This window comes from Nannospalax galili, unplaced genomic scaffold, assembly GCF_000622305.1.
Source record: "Nannospalax galili isolate Female #2095 unplaced genomic scaffold, S.galili_v1.0 scaffold646, whole genome shotgun sequence".
Taxonomy (NCBI): domain Eukaryota; kingdom Metazoa; phylum Chordata; class Mammalia; order Rodentia; family Spalacidae; genus Nannospalax; species Nannospalax galili.
The window spans coordinates 2,425,650-2,448,747 of NW_008355279.1; the positions used below are offsets into that span (position 1 = coordinate 2,425,650).

Sequence of the window (23,098 nt, forward strand, 5' to 3'; positions counted from 1 at the left end):
TTATTATTATTATTATTATTATTATTTTGAGACGGGGTTTCCCAATATAGGCCAGGCTGGCTTAGAACTTGCTATATAGCCCATGTTGGCCTTACACTAGCAATCCTCCTACCTTTATCCCCAGAAGGCTGGGAGCACAGGCATGTACCACCATACCCAGCACACAACAATACTTATTTGAACTATGGAAAACCCAATGTTCCTGATGAAATATTTTGACATGAGAACCTCTATCACTAGAAACCACATTTTCCATGATACACTTCCAAAGTCATAAATGTAAATTACTGCTCTTGTCTTAATCAGTAGCCTACCTTCTCTAGAGATCATTATACTGTACATGAAAATATACATATGTGTCAAATTATTTGCTTTATTTTCCTGTTTAGAGGAAAATAAACTATTACAAGATTAGGAAAATAAACTATTACAAGATTGCCAGAGATTGATAGCTTGCATTTCTGTTTAAAATACTTGATTTTATACAAAGTTTTTAACAGGAAAGGCAATCTATACTACTGAATGCTGTAAGTTGTAGCTGCGTTCATTCAGTTATGAAATTTATTACAATGAACAGAAATAGCCACAAAATTAAAGACACTAAAACAGTATCCACAAAGCAGCAATGGGAACGCCTGGAGATAGGGAAGGGCGAAGGAATCTAAAATCCAGAATCCCCATTGCCCTGCTTGCTACTCCTACCAAGTGTACTCAGTCACCGCAGTGACTGTAGGTACTTAACCATTTTGAAAAGGAGACTACAGGGGCTGGAGAGTGGGCTCAGTGTTTAAGAGCATTGGCTGCTCTTGCAGAGGATCTGGGTTCTGTTCTTAGTATCCACACACTGCTAATGACCATCCCAAATCCCAGTTCTAGGGGATTCATATGCCCTCCTCTGGGCTCTGTGGGCATTTCACACACCAATGAGCTTACAGGCAAAATACTCATACATGTAAAAACAAAAATTAAAAAAATATTTAAAAAGGAGGCTACATTTCCATAGTCTTAGTTTATAAAAAGTGAAAAATTCCACAGGCTGTACATATCAAGCTATCTTCACTTTTCTTTTCCTTTCCTTTCCTTTTTTTTTTTTTTTTTTTTTTTGGGACGGGGTCTCCCTGCGACCCAGCTGGCATGGAATTTGCTATATAGATCAGGCTGGTCTCAATCTCACAGAGTTACACCTGCTTCTGCCTCCTGAGTACTGGGATTAAAGGTGTGTGCCACCACACCCGGCTGTGTGTGTGTGTGTGTGTGTGTGTGTGTGTGTGTGTGTGTGTGTGGCTTCACTTTTGTTTTTTGTTCTTTTTGAGGCAGGGTCTCCCTACAGCCCTAGCTGGCCTTGAACTCACAGAGATCCATCTGTCTCTGCCTCCCAAGTGCTCGGATTAAAGGCGTGCACCACCATGCTCAGCTCTTGTAGCTTTAGTTTTAAAAGAAAATTCTTTGTATCAAAGAATGGTGATTTCTATTATTAAAGTTAAGTATATTTTACACATGGTACTATTAACTGAAGTAACCTTAAAATTACTTTAGCTAATAGTAACTAAAGTTGGGGCGGGACAATGAAAACAGTTTCTAGTTACACAGGAAGCAGTGGTAGAGGAGGATCCACCGACTTCAGGCTATCTTAACTGCCTGGTTTGCTGGCAACTATTACAGCTGACCTCGAAGAAACAAAATGACAACAGGAGGCAGAGAATGCATTATGTGGGGCTCTATTCTTCCCTTATTGCTCACAAAACATTTCCTAGATGTTCCTGGTCTTTTTAAATTCTGGAGTAGATGTTAAAAAAACAAAACAAAATATATAAAAATATAGGAAAGCAATTTTCAATTTTTTTTGAAGGTTTAGTAGCTAAGTGTTATGGTTTGGATATGAAGTGTCCCTCTAAAATACTCATGTATTGGGGGCTTGATGCCCAGCTGCTGGTGCTATTTTAGGAGGTTCTGGAAATATTACTTGGTGGGACCTAGCTGGAGGAATATGTCACTGGGCACAGGTAGGTTCTCGGGGGGGGGGTATACTGTCCCTTCCCTTTCCTATCTATGTTTTTCTCTCCCATCCTTAATGAGATGAAGAAGCTTCTCTACCACAAGATCCTGCTCCTATAAGTACTGCCAAGTGCATGGGGCCAAGCAACTATGGTATGACCCTCTGAAACCATGAGTTAAAATAAATCCTTCCTCTGTTAAGATGTTAATGTAAAGGAATTTGGGTACATGAAGAAAAGCTAACTAATCACAAGGTTTAAGAGTTAACATGTGTTCAAGTGATTTATAGCATTTAAGAATTTTATTTATTATTTTTACTTTTTATGTGTATGAGTGTTATGTTTCCATGTATGCATGTGTGTTGTGCAGTGCCCATGGAGGTCAAAAGAGAGCTCTGGATCCTCTGGAACTAGAGCTATGGATAGCCGTTAGCCACCATGTGGGTGCTGGAAATTGAACCTGGGTCTTCTGTAAGAACAGTCAGTGCTTTTAACCACTGACCCATCTCTCCAGCCCCAATTTATAGCAATTTAATAGTGAATGTATAGCTCTGTATATGAATATACTGATAAGGGACTAATATGTTAAATATAAAAGAGAACTCAATTCAATAGCAAGAAAATAAATAATTGATTAAAAATAGGCAAAGGGCCATAACAGATATTTCTCAAAAGAAGACATGGTCAATAGGTAGATGAAAAATATGTTCATCATCAGTAATCAGAAAACTGCAAATTAAAATCACAATGAGGTTATCAGTTCTCATCTGTTAGAATGATTATTTCCTTATCAAAAAGACAAAGGCTAATGAGTATTGCAAGGATGGGAGAAAGGGATTCATAGTGGGTGAGAATGTACATTATTATCCACTCTATATAATACAACGCACAGCCAGAACTGCCACATGGTTTAGCATCAAAAGGAAATGAAAACAGAATGCCCAAGAGATAAACTGTATCTCATGTTCATTGCAGGATTATGTACAATAGCCAAAAATACAGAACAAACTTAAGTGTCTATCAACTAAGGAATGAATAAAGAAAACCTAGTAAGCTAGGCACTCAGGAGGCAGAGGCAGAAGGATCATAGCAAAATCAAGGCCGTCCTGGTCTACATAGTGAACATCAGGCTAGCCAGGGTTACACAGTGAGACCCTATCGCAGAAAACCAATCCCCTCCACATAAAACAAAACAAAACTGCCCAAAACAAACAAACAAACAAAGAACAAAATGCACCTAGACACAGTAGAAAACAATCCAATCTTAAAAAGGAATTACCATTTGTGACAACAAAGAGGAAACTGGAGAATATTATGTTAAATGAGATAGGCCTGGAACACAAAGATAAATACTGTATGATCTCACTTATGCATGGAACTGAAGAAAGTTGAACACAAAAGCAGAAAATAGGACAGTAGTTAGCAAGCGTAGTGGGAGGTGTGTGTGTGTGTGTGGTGATACTGGTCAAGGAATGGAAGTTTCGGTCAGGAAGAATAAGCTAAAAACCTACTGAGCTTTCTGAATAAGGATGACCTCCTAAGAGAGAAGTCATCCTGACATCTTTCACCTGTGTGGAGTAGTAATCTATTTAGAGAGTGGGAAAAAAACACATTTCTAATTTGTGAGGATGCTGGCAGATAACCCTCAGGGGTCTGCTTATTATAAGACAGTGGTTCCTCAAGTCTTCAGGAGGCAGAGTACCAGAGATTCAGTACTTTACGAGAATATCCCAACATCACAGGAATTAAGAAAATGTATACTGGCAAAAATAGATTACATGAAATCACAACTTTAAAATTACATCTTAAGGGAAAACTCACATTGCTGAATTAATATGGTAGTTAGATTATTGTTAAATTCTTCATTACTATTGATGGTATCATCAATGTTTCCAAATTTATAAGCATATTTTAAGGTGAGAAGTTATTAACTGAATTATTTTCTACAAATCAGGAAAATATCACAATTCAATTCTGTTGGTAGAATAATTTTCTAAGACACAAGCAAAGTCTGAATATTACTTGTATAAGAAAATTTCACTAGTGCAGTTTCTAATAAGCTTGGGCCTCAATTTCCTTACAGAATAAAAGTCGTGAGTGATAGAATTTCTAAAGCATTAATATTTTAGCAGCTCTTATAGTCAGATTTTTAATAGTCATTAGTATTTTTTCTCTTTTTGTATTTCTTAAAAGCTTAACTAATTTAAAGGGTCTTGAATTCTTCCTGAGCCTTATGAATTTAACATGATTTTAATTTTATGTGCATGAGTGTATTGCCTGCATGTATGTAACTGCACCCTGTTGTGTAATGCCTTAGAGGCCAGAAGAGGGTGTTGGATTCCCTGGAACTGGAGCTGCAGATGGTTGTTAGCTGCTGTGTGGGTGCTGGGAGCAACCAATACTCTTATCCACTGAGCTCTCTCTCCAGCCCCTTAATATGATTTTAAAGAAACTAAAAAATAATTTCTCTATAAGCAGTTAAAAAAATTGAGTTCAATAAAGAAAACTGATGACTACTATATCTTCAAGTTCAATCCATAAACGATTCTGCATCAATAGACAGGCCACTTAAGAAACTCACTGGTTGCAATGGAGGAATAATATTTTACAAAACAAGCAATTAGGTTAATTTTCAAAATTAGCAAAGTCATAGCAGTATATCATGCAAATTACACAACGGCCTTCATATTGTTCTTCCAACTATCAAGAAGTAATGAATAATATGGACTTGAATCCCTCAAAAATGTCACCTGCTGGGGGTATAACTGGAGACTTGGTTTCTATTCTACAAAAAAATGGAAGAAGATTACTTATTTCATACATGCTAATCCCTGGGTATGTACCCAGCATACACTAAAAAAAAAAAAAAAAAAAAAAAAAAAGTAGTCTAATCTCATGCATTAGTTTCTTCTTCTGTTCTTTTCTATCATTCAAACCCTTATCAGACATCTCTTCCTAAAAATTCAGTTGATATCATTGCTTAATTTTAGAACCTTAGAAATCTATCATCTAAATCAAAACCAAACTCTTCCCTGTGGTTCTCAAATCACACTGCTACAGTTTTTATCTCCCTCTTCACTCTACAGATTATGACTGAAGCATTTCTGAACCCATCTGTTAAATGCCTACTCTGTGCCAGAGTTCTTCAATCATATCATACATTATCCAAGGCAGTCTTATAACATAGTAAAAGTAGAAATTACCTTCATTTTAACTAGGAGAAAACTTAGAACATCCAAGGTGATACAAGAGCTAATATGTAGTCTAATTCACAATTTCATGTTCTCAACCAGGACTACATTATCCATTGTCCATTTCAAATACTACTTTCACTGATATCTCTCCTCTCTCTTTTCTCCTCCTTCTCCTCCTCCTCCACCATCACCACAACACTTAGCATATCCACTCTGGCAAAATACTAGGTTGAAGAGAGGGATTATTATATCTTGTTTCTAACAGCAGATCATCAAATATAGGGTTTAATCTAGCAAAGCTTCTGGTGACAGCTTTCCAGCCTTTCCCAAGTGATTTGGATTCCAGTCAAAATACACAAAGTTCAGAATTTGTTATATCACAGATGAATGATTAATTTGGTAACTAGGAAAAATTCTAATTTTGCTTCCAAGTTTTACTCCTTTCTTAAATTTTTAACAGGTAAGACATTCTTAACACAGATGAGTTTACATGGTTAAGGTGAAGCTCCTAAATATGAGGAAGAAAGGGATAGAACTAATGATAGGATGACTGACTTGCCAATATCACCACAAAATGAACTAACCAATCTTTAGTATTCTTGAAAGTTCTGAAGATTATAATTATACAGCACTATTTCAGTTATACATCAGAATTCAAAATTTAGGAAGAAACAGATATCATAGAAAATAAGCTGACATCAGAATGTTATATACAATACTACTTCCAAATATTCCGATTTTCTGAATGCAAACAAGATGTATTTTACCGAAATACCTTTCATTCAAAAAAAAAAAACATGACACATACATGCAATGTATCTCTTTTTAATGGGTCAGCTAAATGGTACTAACAAGGAAAGGAGACAGCATACATAGTTTAAGAGGCTACAAGAACTTAAGAAATAGGCTAGGCATGGTGGCACATGCCTTTAATCCCAGTACTCAGGAAGCAGAGGCAGGCAGATCTCTGTGAGTTCAAGGCCAGCCTCATCTACATAGTGAGTTCCAGGTCAGCTAAGGCTACAGAGACCTCCCCCAAAAGAGAAAGAAATAACAGAATAAAATTTAAAATGCACTCTAGTCTCATAGCATCCACATGACACTTTTGCTTACTTCACAAAGAACAGCTGGAGCACTAACACTAACACTAAGCACTGACTGCATTATACATTTCAATGGCCATCTTTTAAGTGACTAATGAAACCTAGGCAGGCAAGGTAGATGACAGATCTGGGATGCTGATGTGTCAGAAAAAAGATAAGGTATGCTAAAAATGAAACTATTAAAAGCACAAGATGCAATGAGCTATAGCTCCTCACTGCCACCTTTTTAAAAGTGCTTTTTAAAGCTGCTGTTATTGAAGTTTGTTTCCCCCACCTCCACCAAGGAAAGGGTGTCTTAATGACTATTTTCTGGTTTCTCTTTCTGTCAACCAAGCACCTTTTCCACTTGAATGTCACAAAATGTCAACTTTTAAATAAACTTTCCTTAATGGACAGTATTCAAAGACTTTAAATGGACATGCCTTTTTTCTTTCTTCATTTTTTTTCAATGCTTCCATCACCACTTATTACCAAGAGAAAAAAGAAAAACCCAATACAGAGCTTTGCTTTACTCAGCATCACTGTGACTGCTTTTCAGCAGCATATTAGTATGACATTGCAGAGGCACTTGTAATGAAATGTTTCATAATACAGTATGTATTAATGTTAGTACAGTGTATTAATATTTTCTTTATGGTCAATTATAATATTCCTTTATCAACGCTGACAGATGTCAAGTTCACATTGAAGAATTAGATACTTTCAGATTTCCTTTTGCAAGACAGTTCCACATTACTAGATGTTTGTATGCAGAAAGATAAGTGGTCAGTGGATTTTTAAAAGTATTCTCATAAAAACTTACTATTAAGGTTTCTGGAGATTAAAAGTAGATTTTTTGGAGACAGGGTCTCCCTGTAGCCCCAGCTACAGGGTGGCCTTGATCTTAGAGATCTACTTGCATTGGCCTCCTGAGTACTGGATCTAAAAGGCATGTGCCACCGAAAAAGAATATTTTGTAAGAATATCATTCTTTTGTGAGAAAACTTTTAAATGTTAAATACATAACAAAAGGGAGAAGCTTTGGCTATGTTTCCTTACCTCAGGAGCAAACATGGTCTCATAGGTAGGATTATACTGAACTTCTTTGACAGCAGGGTCAAGGTGAACTCCAGTCTCCAAGTCTTCCTAAAAGAAAGTCAAATGATTGTCAAAAATTTAAGTGATTATTATTTTAGGAGCTACATCAAAGTCATAGCTGCTTTAAAAATTTATTGTTTTATTTACTTTTTAAAAATATTTATTATTTTTATTTTATGTGTATGTGCCTGCATGTATATAAGTGCTCTAGTGTCATGCAATGCCTGTCAGAAAAAGGCATCAGATTCCTCCTGGAATTACAGATGGTTGTTAGCCACCATGTGGGTCCTGAGAATCGAACCTAGGTCCTGTGGTGATCTTCCTCCCTCACCCTCCTGAGTGTGACGGTTACAGGCATAAGCCACCACACCAGGCTTAGAAACATGTTAACATGTAAAACATATAGGACTACAAAAGAGAGAACTATTCTTTTTTTAAAATTTTTTTATTTATTATTTTTATTTTATGTGTATGTTGCCTGCATGTAGGTAAGAGCACCTGTGTCGTGCAATGCCCGTGGAGGACAGAAGAGGCTGTTGGATTCCCTGGAACTGGAGTTATGGACAGTTGTTAGTTGCCATGTGGGTGCTGGGATTCAAACCTGGGTCTTCTACAAGAACAATCAGTGTTCTTAACTGCTAAGCCATCTCTCCAGCCCTGTTCTATTTATTTTTATGTGTATGAGTATTTTGCCTACATGGATGTAAGTGTGCCATGTGCATGCAATGCCCATGGAGGCTAGAAGGGGCATCAGATATTCTATAATTAAAAACAGTTATTAGTCATCATATGGGGTTCTGGGAACCAAACCTGGGTCCTCTGCAGGAGCAACCAGTGCTCTTAACTGTTGAGCCATCTCTTCAGCCCTAATACATCAGCTTTTTAAATACCAATTTTATGACTATTACATCAGTATTGTACCATTAATGATTATAATAAAGATTAATGAAAGCAACATGCCAATATATAGTTTTACACATAAATATAAATTCTTTCTTTTCAAAATACTGACATTATTAATGAAAAATTTCTAAATAAGTTACTACTATCTAAAACACTTAAAGAAATTCTAACTCTTCTTTTTGTTAACCCAAAAGACCTGATTCTCTACATTGAAAAGAGGCACACTAGGAAACCTACTCCATGTATACAGAGGTTGGGTACCCAAGAGGAAACAATGTGGCAGGGCTTGAATCTTCCTAATATAAAGTTTCATAAACCATACCAATGTTTCAACCTTCTTAAATTAACTCCCCAGGTTAAAGGACACAGATTTCCTCATTTCCATGAGAATCACTGGCAGTCTGTTTTTGTAACCCTACCACTTACAAATATATTGATTCTCAAATCGTTGTCTCCAGCTGGGACCTCTCCCTTGAATTCTAGAGATTCATATCTAACTATGGATTTGCCAACTTTTCTCCCAGTGTCTTAACACAGATCTCAAGTACTCCTGGCCCTCTTCCCCCAGTGAATCCTTACAGGCACTCTGCTGAAAATCTCAAGTTGTCCTTTACTATTCTTTCTTCACACTCTATGTCCAATCCATTAGAAAATCTGCCATCCATCCACATACATATGGAATTCAACTCCATATATCCTCTTTCCACTACAAACAGCACCTTACATCTGAGTTATTTTGGTGGCTTAACCAGCTTCCCTGTTTTCTGCACTTGCCACCCCATGGCTTCTACATAGAAACCAAGTGCAATCCTTCCAAAATGTTAGTCAAACCATCACCCTATGCCCTAGTAGCTCCCCTATTCATAGTCAAAGTCTAATAAGGGCTTATGGGGTGGGTGGGGTGTGTGTGTGGATATAACTCAGTGATAGAAGGACCCTTTCCTAGCATGTGTGGTGCTCTCAGTTTTTTGGAATGTTCCTTCCCTGGATATCCACAAAGTTATTCTTTCTTCTTTTAAGGCTCTGCTCAAAATTTTTCTGCTTTTTCCTTCTTTTGCTTTATTTTTCCCCATTATATTTACCACTACCTGACATAAACAGCTCTACTGTCACTAAAATGTAAGCTGCACAGGTGATTTTGTACAAACAAATAGACAACCAGCCCTTAGGACTATGTCAATCATATCATCATCTTTGTTCTGTTGGCCTAGTGATGGTAGGATACATCCATTCACACGGTGCATGGGCAATACAAAGTAACAATGCAAGTCTGCAAACAGATGGGATTTCCAGAAGCTAACCATGATACTGTAGAAGCAGCAATACTACAAGTGAAGATCTGGGTAGAGAGGTAGATGATTGAAGACTAGAAAACTGAACAAAAAAAAAAAGGCACCATAGGCATACGCTTAATGTTCCAAAAATCTTAGCATTCTGAAAATGTCTCACAACCTCCCTTTTACTAAGACAGGCTACTTAGTCCCCTACTTCTCAAAGATATAGAATCAATCAGGTATGATTTCCTTCCCTCCTCTGTAATTTCAAAATTGTCCATTTCCTTTCCTTACCTTATCTTATCCTTCTCATGACTTCCAGTTATACCCCCTTCCCCAGTCCGGATTCCATTTCTGGCCTTTGGACCCTCACAGCTAAGTGCCTAGAGAATTTCAATACATATGGATGTCACAGCATTAAATACTATGGTAAAACCCTATTATTTCCCCCATGACTTCTTCATGAACAAGTCAGGCATGGTGTGCATGCCCATAATCTTACTACCAGAGAGGCAGAGGCAGGAGGATTATGAGTTCCAGGCCAATCAAAGGCATGTTTATTCTAGAAATAACCTAATTGTAGGTAATAGGGGGCAGAATCCAGGGTACAGTTGGAAGCACTAGCATCTAAAAAGAGGTAACAGGTAATAGGTGAGATGCTGGGAGACACTGGCAGTCACAGGAATCTTTTCATTTTCTTTGTATAGTTAAGGCACAAGGACATTCACAAAAGCAAGTACAGGAACTTCAGATTCATACATTCACTCAACAAATACTGATTGTGTGTCTGCTGCATGCCAAGCACTGTTCTAGGTCTACAGAAATAGACAAAGGTACCTGCTTTTGTGGTTTCAGTCTAGTGCAGAAGACAGAGAGTAACCCATATAATAAATTATACAGTTTGCTACGAGAGGATAAGTACTATGAAAAAAGGAATTTAGCAATACTAATGTGGTAGCACTAGGGTGAATAAATTATTTCCCATACTCTTTTTTTGGGGGGGGAAGCAGAGCACAACATTGGGCATCATTCTTTGGGCTCTGCCCATTCTTTGGGCTCTGCCCATCTTTATGTATGTATATGTGTGTGTGTGTGTGTGTGTGTGTGTGTGTGTGTGTGTTGAGACAGGGTCTCTACTGTCCTGGAACTTGCCAATAGGCTAGGCTGGCTGATTAGTGAGTCCCAGTAATCTGCCTCTCTCCCTTTACCCAGCGCTGCGATTACAAGTGCTCACTCATGCCTAGTTTTTTATGAGTTCTGGGGATCTAACTCAGGTCCTTGTGTCTGCAAGCCAAGCACTTTACTGAGCTATCTCCCTAGCCCATTTCATTTAATTTTTACATCATTTCTATGAATTAAGTTATAAGCAAGATTAAGTCACTTACTCCAAGGTGCTAACAGAATTAATGATAATGAGGAAAGAGTTTAAAGTCACTATAATGAGAGGTCAAGCAGATGACTCTGGGTAAAAGCCATGTGCCACCAAGCCTGACGACCTGAGTTTGACTGTCAGGACTCACAAGGTAGAAAGAGTTAAACAACTCCTGAAAGTTGTCTTCTGACCTCTGACACCATGGTATGTGTCTGCTCTGCCCAACACACATACAAATTTAAAAGAAATGTTAAAAAAGTCAAGAAATCATAGTGAAAAATATCAGAACAAATAAGCAAATGAACTCTGATGTATCAGTCCTAGTTGTAAGCAACAGAAATCTTGACTGATGAAATAGTATTGAATTCTTATACGTTTCTCTTAGAATTGCTAGGAAGGACAGAGAATCAGCTTTAAGATGAAGGCATATGGAATCATAATTCAAAACAGTCATATTGCAGAGCCAATCCAGTGAGGACAATTTATTGTGACTGAATATCACTACTAACCTGCAATAGACAGTAACAGGTGTCACTAGATTCTGGCTGGTGAACAACTATTGCCCGGATTACTAAGTGTTGGCCACCACTGCCACTTAAAATCTTCTATCCTTGTTTCTTTGTGTATTTATTTCCAACTATCAAGTTCAGGTGGATATATTTGTTTGGCTGGGCCCAAATTATAGTTTTGACCTGAAAGGGAGCTGGTGAATGGGAATCTGGGGTTTCACTTTCTGAAGGTGGGTGGTGAACAGAAACTTCTTTACAACAACACTCTTATGTCAAGGGGCTGAAATGCTGGGCCACCTGAAAGATGACAGCTATATGTGTACTACCTAGTCTCTTCCCTGATTAGACCTAGAATTGTGCCTCAGCCCAATGTGAAACCTATACTATAAAGCGAACGATTACACATTGCTTAAACTGCATAAAAGTCAAATTAAATTAAATGTTGTTTCCTCTAAACATCCAACTCCTGGAGCAAACTACCTAAAGGAACAAGTGGCTTAGCCACTCTCCTGTCCCTCAATGAATTTTACACAGTAGAGTTGCCAGAACCACTTTTAATAAGGATTACCAGATCTTCCAAATTATGGGTATTTAAAGATTCTAAATTTTAATTATTGTAAACAGGGTATTATGAGACATCAACTTTTAAATACAAGGTGCAATTAAAAATACCTTTTATAATGACAACAATGGCAACTAGATCTTAATCTCACACAACTAGATCTTAATCTCTGGCTCCTGCAAAAATCACAGAGTGAACTGAACAACTCTCCAGAAAGAGTGGCTAGTTTACATTTAACTTGAAAAACATGGGCACACTACAGTCTTGTTTAGATCTCAGGAGGACTTCAATGCCAGTCAGGCATGCAATTAGAACTACCATAGAATTCAACTACTCCTTGAATCACAAAGAATTTCTATTCAGTTTCAACACAAAACTTCAAGTGCAGTAACTGAAGGACACACTGTGGGTCAAATAAATTTAACACCCTTCTCTTCGTTGACTGAAAGTAATTTGAGAATAAAACTAAACCATCGGTGCTTAGTCTTTTCCCAATCTTCTGATGTGCAAATATGAAAATACTATGTAAACTCTACAGCAGATCACAAACTAGTTATTATTATAGAGTACTTACCAATTTATGGCATATTTTTCCCTTTGGAATTGGAAATGACTAAACTACCCCAAGTAAGAATTTAGATGGAAGAAGTAAAAGAACAGAAATTTGGATAAATATATCGTTTGATCTAAGCCCTTAACTGATACAGAAGGAAAAGGTGATTTCATTGAAGCCCAAGAACATAGACCCCCCCAAAAAACTGGTGATGCTTCAAATATAAGAAGCAGAAACCCATTTAACTAATTTTTATGCTAAAGCAGGCAATTCATTGGGAGAAAGTAACAGTCACTGACTGAAATGACTTTTTAAAGTATAAAGTTAATAAATAATTCCCGCAGGCCAATAGAGTTTACTACATTTCTTACATTTTTTATCGAATTTATGCGATTTTCCCACAATATAGTCTGATGGCATTTAGATCTGCTTCCCTTTCCCCACCTCCCCTACCCCCACTGCCCACATTTCTTTTTTGTTTTGTTTCTGTTTCTGAGATAGGGTCTGGCTATGATGCGCTGGTTGGTACTGAATTCATGATCTGTCTTAGCCTTAAGTATGAGAATTACAACTGTGTGCCACCAAACCTGCCTCAGCATTCATTTATAAAGCAATGGTTTATAATGTGCAAAATATGACAATGTATCATAACAACATTTTAAAAATACTCAAACATTATTATACATTATAAGACACAAATAAATTTAATTGGAGTTCTAAATCAGAGAATGTAACTAAAGTAATATGTAAAGAGATAAGAACTGTGAACTTCCCAGAAATACTGAAAGGTCCATACTCCAAAGTGATCTATCTGCTGTTAAAGACATTCAAAAAGATTATAAGCAGAACAAATAAAAAGAAATCCATACATTTATCCCACACTAAAAATTATGAAGCCATATCTTAAATAAAAGGGTAGTACCTATATGCCAAAAGGAAAAGAAAATCAAGAAGAAAACAACTTTCAAAGAAAATCAGCTTCATGGAGAGCTGGTTTGTTAACTGAATATCTGAGTAAGACAAAAGAACTTAAATGAGCTGAGAGCAAATTGTCAGCTAAGTAAACTAAACCTAGTAAACTATTCCTCAAAAGCAGCATAAAAATTTGCTTCATGTTAATTAGTAGAGGTGAAACACATTACCATTGAAATCTACCTGATGACTTTATATCCACGCTCAGGTGCCAGGGATCTCAGAAAGTAACTGACTGTGACTAGTAATCAGATACATAGAGATTATTAGAAACTCATGCGCATCTTAATGTCAATTGTATTAAAAATGAATTTTCTGTATGAAACTTTGTATTTTAATAATGAAATGGAGATCTTTTTTTAAAGGTTAAAGCCTCATTTAGTTTTATGTCTTAAAGGGTTTATACTGAGTACGATATTGTATAACTGTATTAATTCAACTGTAAACCTAAAAATATACAGCCAATTTTGAAAGAGATGTATCTTAGCTCTGGAAATTATTATTGAATATGTCAATGCTGTCATAATGAAATGCTTCTTCTAATTATGTGGTTATCAAATAAATAATTTTTTTAAAAAGGAAGTTTTAAAAAATTCCACAAGAAAGACCATTAAATAAAAACACTGTAAAGACAAACTAAAAGTGATATCACCATTTTATTAAAGGGCAGTCTAAAGGGAGTCCTATGGCAGAAAGTGGTCTTTTGCTCATAAGATACAAGAACCATCATCATTCATTAATGTCATGTGGATGCATGTGGAATGTGTATGCACAAACAATATCTTCAAAAAATGTAAGTAAAATTGAAGTATTTCTTGTATTGTTTAGAAGGTACAAGTATTGACTAATTCAGACATGTAATTTTGAAGATAACCACTTTATCAGAAACTGTATAATTTATAAATGATGACAGATAAAGAATAGAATGACTAGTCAGATATAGTATCCCACACTTGGGAGGCAGAGGCAGGTGGGTCTCTTGTGAGGCCGGGTCTCTTGTGAGGCCAGCCTGGTCTACATAGAGTTTCAGGTCATTTCTAGCTACAACAGAGACCCTGTTTCAAAAAAAAAAAAAAAAATAGAATGGGTACCTAACATACTTTCTGCCTTCTATCTGTAACAATACATTTTAGACTTATTATGTATAAAATACTTAAAAAAATACAAAGATGGCTGCACCTCACAGATTTATTAAGAATTATTTTCTCTATTGTTCAGTCCAAAAAATTTGTTTGCTATGGTTGGGACTGTAGCTCAGTTGGCAGAGTGCTTGCTTAGTGTACAGAAAGCCCTGATATGGATCCCTAGCCCCACCTAAACCAGGAATGTTGGCATACAACTATAATCTCAGCACTTGGGAATCAGAAGTTCAAGGTCCTCCTCAGCTCCATAGCATAGAGAGTTCCAGGCCAATCTGGGATACATGAGATCCCATCTTCAAACAAACAACACCCAAACTATTTTGTCATGATTTCATTTCTTTGGCTCATAGGCAAGTTCCTAATTTTCAAATATAGGAATTCTATCTTTTTATACCTAGTTCTTAGTGTAGATGCACCATGGTTAGAGAATGTTGTAATACGTGGCCTAAGTGACTGAGCTTTATTTTGTGGTCTAGCACTGGGGCTACCAAACTATAGTATATGGGCTAAATCTCATCCACAGACTGTTTTTTGTACTAACAACTGAACAATGGCATTTACAGTTTTAGTGTTGATTTAAAAAGGAAAGCAGGGTGTGGTGGTGCATGCCTTTAATCCTGCAACTCAGGAGGCAGAGGCAGGTAGATTTCTGTGAGTTGAAGTCAAGCCTGGTCTACATAAAGAGTTCCAGGCCAGCCAGAACTGCACAGTAAGACCCTGTCTCAACTGTGCCCCACTCCCAAAAAGAAAAGAATCAAAAAAGTGACAGAGATTATATGTCACCAGTAACATCATCTGGCCCTTTATCAAAATCTGTCAAGTCCTAGTTTAATATATGTCAGTTTAAAAAAAAATAATGTTTACGTGTGTGTGTGTGTGTACATGCCTGTGTCTGGAGTGCATATGTGCATATGTCTGTAGTACACATGGATATGTGTGTGTGTGTGTGTGTGTGTGTGTGTGTGTGTGTGTGTGTGTAGGCCAGAGGTCTATGTGGAGTGGTGGTGTGTCTTCCTTAATCACCCTTCACCTTATTTTCTGAGACAGGATCTCTCACTGAACCTGGTACTCACTGATTTGGCCCAACTGGGCTGGCCAGAGAGCTAGGGAGTAAGTTGTTCTCTGACCTCTATACATGCACTGTGGCACACACACAGTCTCTCCCACACCCTCACAATAAAGTTAAATAGAAATGAAATAAAACACTGCATACATGCCTTTTGGTCCAAATACTACCACTCATAATGAAATTAGTAAAATATAGAAAAATGTATTCACATGCTTCCTATCTCCTTCCTTAATCATTTTTCAATCTTTGCAATTACATTTACATCATTTACATGTATAAACTTTTCTTCTTCCCTTCATAAAAGCATATGTTAGTGCACATTGCTCATCTCTTATGACAGAATCCAGATCACTAGGGATCTAGCCCCAGTTCTGCTCTGAATGAACTTCTGGTACCTTAGAGAGCTGTTCCTCCTGGATTTCTTTACCTACTGAATTAATTACTTAGTGACTGAACTAAGCAAGCTCTAGAGACAGTTCCCTCCCCGCTGCTACCAGCTCAATTCTAAACCTCAGATTCTCAATGTACTTACTTTATCAAGTCTCTTATTACCAAATTTCCCTCAGTCTTGTACATCAGGCTTTGGAGACACAAAGAAAAAACTACAACATTCTCTGGGGCCCAGAATCTCACAGTCCAGGTAAAACCTTAACAAATCTCAGAAATATGTTAAATGATGCCATGCCACTGAGATATGAAAAAGGGGCTCAGTTAGATACAGGAAGAAACAGGTGCACTGAGACTAAAGGACCAGAGACAGGGACATATGAGGAAGGCAAGGGATTTCCAGGCAGACTAGTGCATGCAAAATCGTGAGAAGAAAACTGTGGTGCTTTGTAGAGAATTCAGTAGGAGAGAATGGTAGACTTGACAAGCTGTATATTGAATTTAGAAGTTATCTGATAGACACATGATGTCTTTGGACAGGGAAGTGACATGATGACATGTGAATTTCTAAGGAATATTCTAAGAACACTGTGAAGGAAAGAAGGGGGAATGGAACTAGGAAACAAAAAAGACTAGTTGGAAGGTTATACTTGATCTTAGAAGAAATGATGAGAATCTGAACCACAGTGGCAGCAGAAGAGCAGAGAGACTGGTAAACACTAGCCAGTGACACTGGGGCAGGACACACCACTCAAAAGCAAAGGCTAAGAGACAAAGCCAAGAATAATTCCTAGGGCTGGAGAGATGGCTCAGCAGTTAAGCGTACTGGCTGCTCTTGCGGAGGACCCAGGTTGGTTCCCAGCACCACATGGCAGCTAAGTCTATAACTCCAGTTCCAGGCGATCTGATGCCCTCTGCTGATCTCCAAGGGTATTGCATGACATGGGTACACCTACATACATGCAAGCAATACATTCATATACATTAAATAAAATATTTTTAAAAATTAAAAAAAAAAGTCCTGGGAGAAAGAAGGATCCTACGAAGGCTGTGCCAATGAAAACAAAAAGGAAGGAATTGAGAAAAACTAATGAACCAGAAATGGATCATCCTTATGCTTGTAGCTTGGACTGACAGGTGTAATGTGAGGGACATTGATTAAAATGGGGGAAAAAAGTGCATTTTGAGGGAAAGAAGTTTAAGTTTTTAGTACACCAAAGGGGCCCGAGAGCCAACCTGGAAGAGATTTTTTTTTTTAAACTAGGTCTTAAGCTGACAAGAAGTCAAGGACTAGAAATTACAAGGATGGCTGGCATTTGGTCATTATCTCTTATGTGTTTGATACAGTTAAAAATTGCTTTACATTCTGGAAAATTGGTTTATGACAACTCTTACAGCTCCATGAGATGGAAACTAAAAGATGAATAAGAACTGACTCAGAGCACTTGTCACTTATCCAAGGTTATCCTGTGGGTCAGTTCTGGAGCTAGGAATCTTGATCCAAGCCTATGTTAACCTCTTCACAATGGTCACCTGTGAGTAATCAAAAGCACATATTGTGCTTGAAGGTATGGGAGACTATGTGGAGCTGCAGTGAGAAATAAGGACAGAGAGCAAGGAGACACTATTGCCGAAGGGAAAGCAGATCAGGGAACCCAAAGGCTGAGAGCAGTCCTCATGGAAGTCTCAGGGAGAAAATGTTTTGAGAGAGAGAAATTAAAAGTGTTATTTGATGCCGAGATTCAAGTCAGACGGCAGAACATGACAACTGGAAGGATATCATTCTGGTAAAGTAGTTAACCAAGAGGCTAAGGTGAGTGTAGTGGGCTGGGGGAAAATGATGAGAGCACAGCACCAAAAGGTGAGTTGTGAAAAGATCAGACTGAGGAGGTTGCTGCAAGGTCCTAAGTTGGAAGGGTTTTGTTTTGCTCTAAAGATAGAATTCCCAGCATTCTGTCATGCCAGATATCCTTATGAAAAAGTAAAACGGCTCACAAAAACCTGTAAAATACACATAAACAAGACTTAAGAACTTCTTTAAGAAGGAAGTTTTGTATACATTTTCCTCCTCCACACCCAAGCTTCTCACCCACCTAGGGCTCTACTACCAATTGTGCATGCTCTCAATGGGCTCAAGACACACCAGCCCAGACACACTAAGGTCTCTGTCTTTCCAGTCACCTAAGCTTGGAAACTCTTGCTTTAGCTTACATGGCTTCTCATTCTTTGAACTGACCTTTTTCTCAGAAAGGACTTGCCAGACAACTTATCAAAATCACACTTGTGTATCTTATTCTCTATTATGGTACTCTTACTTTTTCCCGTCAGAATCCAGTCTGTAAATACTTTATTTGCTCACATTTAACTGACTGCCTCTTCCACTGGAATGATTTTAGTATGCACCATGACAGCAAAGATGTTCTGGCTTCTTCGCCTCCGTGGCTTCAGCGCTTAAGATAGTGGCAGTTACTGGCAAATAACACATGTGCAATAAAGAACTATGTAGCCTAATTTTTCCCTTTATCGCCTTCCTTCCCTGGGATCCTGCATGCAGTTTCCTAAACTAATGCCCCCTTTCCACTCACTATATATATATATTATATATATATAATATATATATATATCCACAATAGCTAACATTTATTGCCTTGCCAGTAAACATCAGGCTCTGTGTTTAAACTTTTATTGTATAATTTCATGTAATCTTTACAATAATCTAACACAGATAAATGCTTTAAAAAGTATCTCCGTTGTACCGGAGAGGGACAGAGGGAGTTGTGTAGTTTGTCCAGGTTCACACAAGTGGTGGAGTCAGGATAGAGACCGGTTCCTCAAAAACAAAACAGTGCCTGGCCATTACTCACTTGAGAGAGGGAACGTACTCTAGTTGCGAGGTCCTGATTTAGTTTTATTCGTGCTCTAAACTTACACCTGCTTTAGCAGGGCTACGTCCTCGTCAGCAAATTCAAAATTTACCCCCTCTTCGACAACTTTTTTTTAAACCAATGGAGATACGCTGGAGAAGTGGAGGGCTGCCCCATACTTCCAATTGTCGGCTTCTAGGGTGGAAGAAAGACATGCCGAGGAAGAAGAGATGTAGCGCCGGCAAATTATCATTGAGCTAACCCGGGACCTAACAGGAGACTGGCGGTTTTGGAGCCAGTCAACCATCAGTGGTTAAAACACTTACCTTAACTGCTACCTCCGGAGCCGAGTCCACCGCTACTGTCAGTGAGGGTTTGGCCGAAGGCGATTTGGTCAAGTGCATGAGGGAGTCGGCGGCTGGCAGCGGACACCGACTGCCCTCGCTGTCCGAATCCGATTCGGACCCCGAACCCGAACCATAGGAAGCAGCTAGAGCTGCAATCGCAGCAGACATGACGGCAACAGATCCTCTAGGCTGAGGCCAGACCAGGGCGGAAGAAGCAGCAGCTGCCAGGTCCTGACAGATTGTCATAGAACACATTATTTACCTCCGTTGGCAAAAAATCATTTTTAACTTCTTGCAAAAAACCTTATTGATTATTACAATAACTGCGACAAAGTTGATATTTGTGAACATTTATCTAGGAAAGCACAGGGATTATAATAGCTTGTAACTTCTAAGACCTAGTGGATTAAAGGAGTTCTGAAATACCTTTGAGGCCTCGAGGTCCTCCACTCCCGGCGTGCAGGGCGGTGGGAGGCGCGAGAGGCATGATGGGAAATGTAGTTTAGAGCGAGAGGGCGGAGCCAGGCGGGCGGGTGTGCCTTCGACCCCGCCCCGAATGGATGGTTCATTCAATTGGCTATCATCTTCCCTCATTCCCTAGCCCAGCACCGTTCTCTCCATCCCCCTCCCCCAAACTGAGGATTGGGTAATACCACAGAGCCTCGGGACAGGGGGAAGAGCGGTCCTCACGCCTGCGGAGGGCTGAGTGGGCGGAGGCTGAGGCTCCCCCGACGCTGCCCCTGGGCCCCGCGGGGCTCAAGGGGAGAGTGAAAATCTTAGGGGGAGACCTACGGACGGCCAGGAGTAGCTCCCAGGCGGGAAGACTGTGAGGTGAGGCTGAGGGAGCCCCGCGGCTCCCCCTGCAGCTGGCGCGGATCCCCGTGCCCGGTTGTGGAGCGTCGCGCGCGGAGGGGGCGGGCGGAGGGCAGCGGCGGCTCGCGGTGTTGTTCGCTCGCGCATCGCGCGCACCGCGGCTCGGCGACCGGTGGGCGCCCCCGGCGGCATTCACGGCGGTCCGGCGCCTCCGGCGGCCCGCCCCCCCCGCCACTACCCGAAGCAGCTGCCACCCTAGAGACCGACGTTCTCTGAGGGCTCTCGGTGGGGTCCCGGAGCCGAGCGGGACCGGCGGCCGCCGCCGAAGCATGAAGAAGGGGTAAGGCGAGAGCCCCCCACGGTTTCCCGGTGAGCGCGGGTCTCCCAGGATTTTGTTTCTTATTTTCGCCGCAGTCGGGGAAGGAACTCTTGTTCGTGGCCGGAGCGGAGAGGGGCGTGGGTGAGCGCCGGTCCGCAGAGGTTGCGGGGATGCATGGGCGCGCCGCCCCCGCCCCCATCCCGCCGCCCACCAGCCGCTCGGGCCGGGCGCTGGCGACGCGGGGCTTGGTGGCGGGGACCGGCCCGTGGCTGCGCTGGCGGAGCGGCTGTAGTTCTCACCTGTGGGGCTGTGCGGGGCTGTGCGGTGTACCGGCTCCTGCCCGCGTTACCGGGCCGGGGAGCCTGCAGCCCTCGGCCGCGAAGCCCCGGTCGCCCTACGTGCCCCCCGGCTCGGAAAAGCTAACCCTGGCTTTTGCGCGTTTGCGCCGCGAGTCTGTGTGCACAGACACGGAAAAGCGAGTGCTGGCATCCTTTTTAATTCGTTCGGAAGAGAGGGCGAAGCGGTTGCCGGCTCCGCTGACGGCTCGGAATGGGGAGGTGCCTCCGCTGGAGTTAGGGAGACGCTCACTCCGCTCTGATGTCGGCCGGACTCGCCCATTGTGCCACCCAGATAATTATTCAACTATGCAGCATCCATTGCACCTTTCCCATTTTTCTTTTCCCCTTGCTATAGCATGCCCCCTAGCTTCGGTACTCTGACACCGTCTCTTACACTTGCGGGTGATGAGCTAGAATAATTCTGAAAAGAAAGCTCATCCGTTCTGAACATTCCCAACCTGCCCTGTAACCGACTAATTGATTAATCCCTAGCCTAGAATAGTATTTTAATACGGCCTGTTCTAATCCTTTTCTATACACGGTGTGCCTTAGAGTCTATTTTTTTTCTTGATGTTATATTCACAGACTAGCTAAGTATTGTTTCTGTTCAGTAGTTGATGTAATTGATTTATTAGTGATTCAATCCATTAATGTTTGTAAGTTTAATAAATTTTTCTAATTGTTGATGGCACTATAACAATTTCGAACGCAATCAGCTCGGATTCTCAGAGCATTTTATACCTTATGGTCTAAGTTTCTGTTAGGAAAAATATTTTTTATTTATTTTGAATATTTGAATAAAAAGACGATAGAAATCTCAAGTTTTGTGTAAGAAAAGTTTTGTATTTTTGATTTGCAGAATATTTGATTATTAATCATAGTCTTCATTTGGATGTAAGGACTTAATATGTACAGATGGAATCTTTAACCCCCTAACTTACTTGAATTTTACTTTTCTCTTAGCTCTTTTTACAATATATTTAATGGCTTGATAGAAGATTTTTTTCCCTTATTTTTCTAACTTTTATCTATAAGAACAAGTAGATTCCAGTTTTGTATGATCTACAAAATAGATAGATGAAATATGTTTTTGAAAACATAAACAACCGTTGGTTACTTATGTAAAAAACCATTTGTTATTTTAGAATAAATGGTTAACTACCAAAAATACCCATTTTTTCTTTTTGTAATCCTTCCCATCTTCCATGTTTAAGCTTGTTTTGTTAACCCTTTTGATGAAAGCACATAGACATTGCAGACGCATTTTGAGGGTGCAGTAATTGTTCAATGGCACTTGAAAGTGGCAAACAAGTTGATGGTGTACAATCAGTTCTGTTAGGAAATGACCTTGCAATTTGCAAAATGGACACCTTTGTGCCTTAACTTCCTTACATATAAATAGAAACAATACTCATTTACTCTACAAGATTATATTCGTGAATTCAGTAAAGATGTTCTCATAGTACTTTTAAATTAATTGTAAGTATTTTAGTTGATGAATCATGAAAATGGTTTAGCTTGCTTTTCTGTGGCACATTAGAATGGCTGATCAGATTTGACTTCACTTTGGAGAGTTGGTTTTAAATTGAAGAATTTCTCATATCAAGAGTTAATTATAGACTTAATGCGTACATATAATTAGTATAAATTGTTAATACTGATGAAAAATTGATAATAAACAGAATATTGAATTAAGTTTGTGAAAAAATGTCCAGGAAGTGGACATTTAATGAAAAAAGTTGAAGATAACAATCCAAAATTTGTAATTGTGTTTCCTTTTAAAGTGTGAAAAGGAGGTTCCTTATTCAGGTTTGTGACTATTCTAAAATATCGAGAGACCGCGCATTAGTATTTTGTAATACTGTATTTTTTTTTGTTTAATTTTAAGAGTAAGATACTTTTTAAAGTGCTCCTTTTTCATTTTAATAGTAGTACATTTGGTTTCCTTATGAGAGATTAACTCATTCATTTTCATAGCAAAAACTATTGAAAGACTGTGTCATTACAGACTCCACAAACACTAGACTTTCACTTTCTGGGAGAAACTCATAGATGAAAAGTCTCTAAAAGTATATTTACAATTACAGTTCATTCTTTGTATAAGTGTTTTTTTGAGAATTCATTTGATTACATTTTATCATGTTTTCTTAAATATGGGCTAAAATATAGTTGTTTTTATCATTGGGTAAAGAAGATCTGTTTTGTTTTGTTTTTCTTTTATCTCTCTGAGGACAGGAGCTAACCTGTGACTTATTGTCATAAATCTAAATGTGCTAACAGAGTGTTTAGCAAATAATAAGGGATTT

General features: G+C 39.1%; 2 protein-coding genes across 6 annotated transcripts in view; one reads left to right on the forward strand and one right to left on the reverse strand.

The window, feature by feature from the left end:
- The window catches only part of Cdc40 (cell division cycle 40), a 54,049-nt gene extending 34,214 nt beyond the window's left edge, over positions 1 to 19,835 (reverse strand). The window contains exons 1-3 of one of the 2 annotated variants that reach the window (XM_008852415.3): positions 19,749 to 19,835; positions 19,302 to 19,553; positions 7,330 to 7,416 (exon numbers count right to left, since the gene is read on the reverse strand). In XM_008852415.3, coding sequence (XP_008850637.1) covers positions 7,330 to 7,416; positions 19,302 to 19,490 — 276 coding nt within the window. In that variant the 5' untranslated portion in view covers positions 19,491 to 19,553; positions 19,749 to 19,835. Of the gene's footprint in view, positions 1 to 7,329; positions 7,417 to 19,301; positions 19,729 to 19,748 lie in introns of those variants that run through there. The other variant, XM_017803017.2, reaches the window with a different exon arrangement.
- Positions 19,836 to 19,950: 115 nt separating this feature from the next.
- The window catches only part of Wasf1 (WASP family member 1), a 62,852-nt gene continuing 59,704 nt past the window's right edge, over positions 19,951 to 23,098 (forward strand). Inside the window, exon 1 of one of the 4 annotated variants that reach the window (XM_008852419.3) lies at positions 19,951 to 20,153. The gene's annotated coding sequence lies outside the window, so the exon portion shown is untranslated. Of the gene's footprint in view, positions 20,154 to 20,267; positions 20,505 to 23,098 lie in introns of those variants that run through there. The other 3 variants (XM_008852416.3, XM_008852417.2, XM_008852418.2) reach the window with 3 other exon arrangements.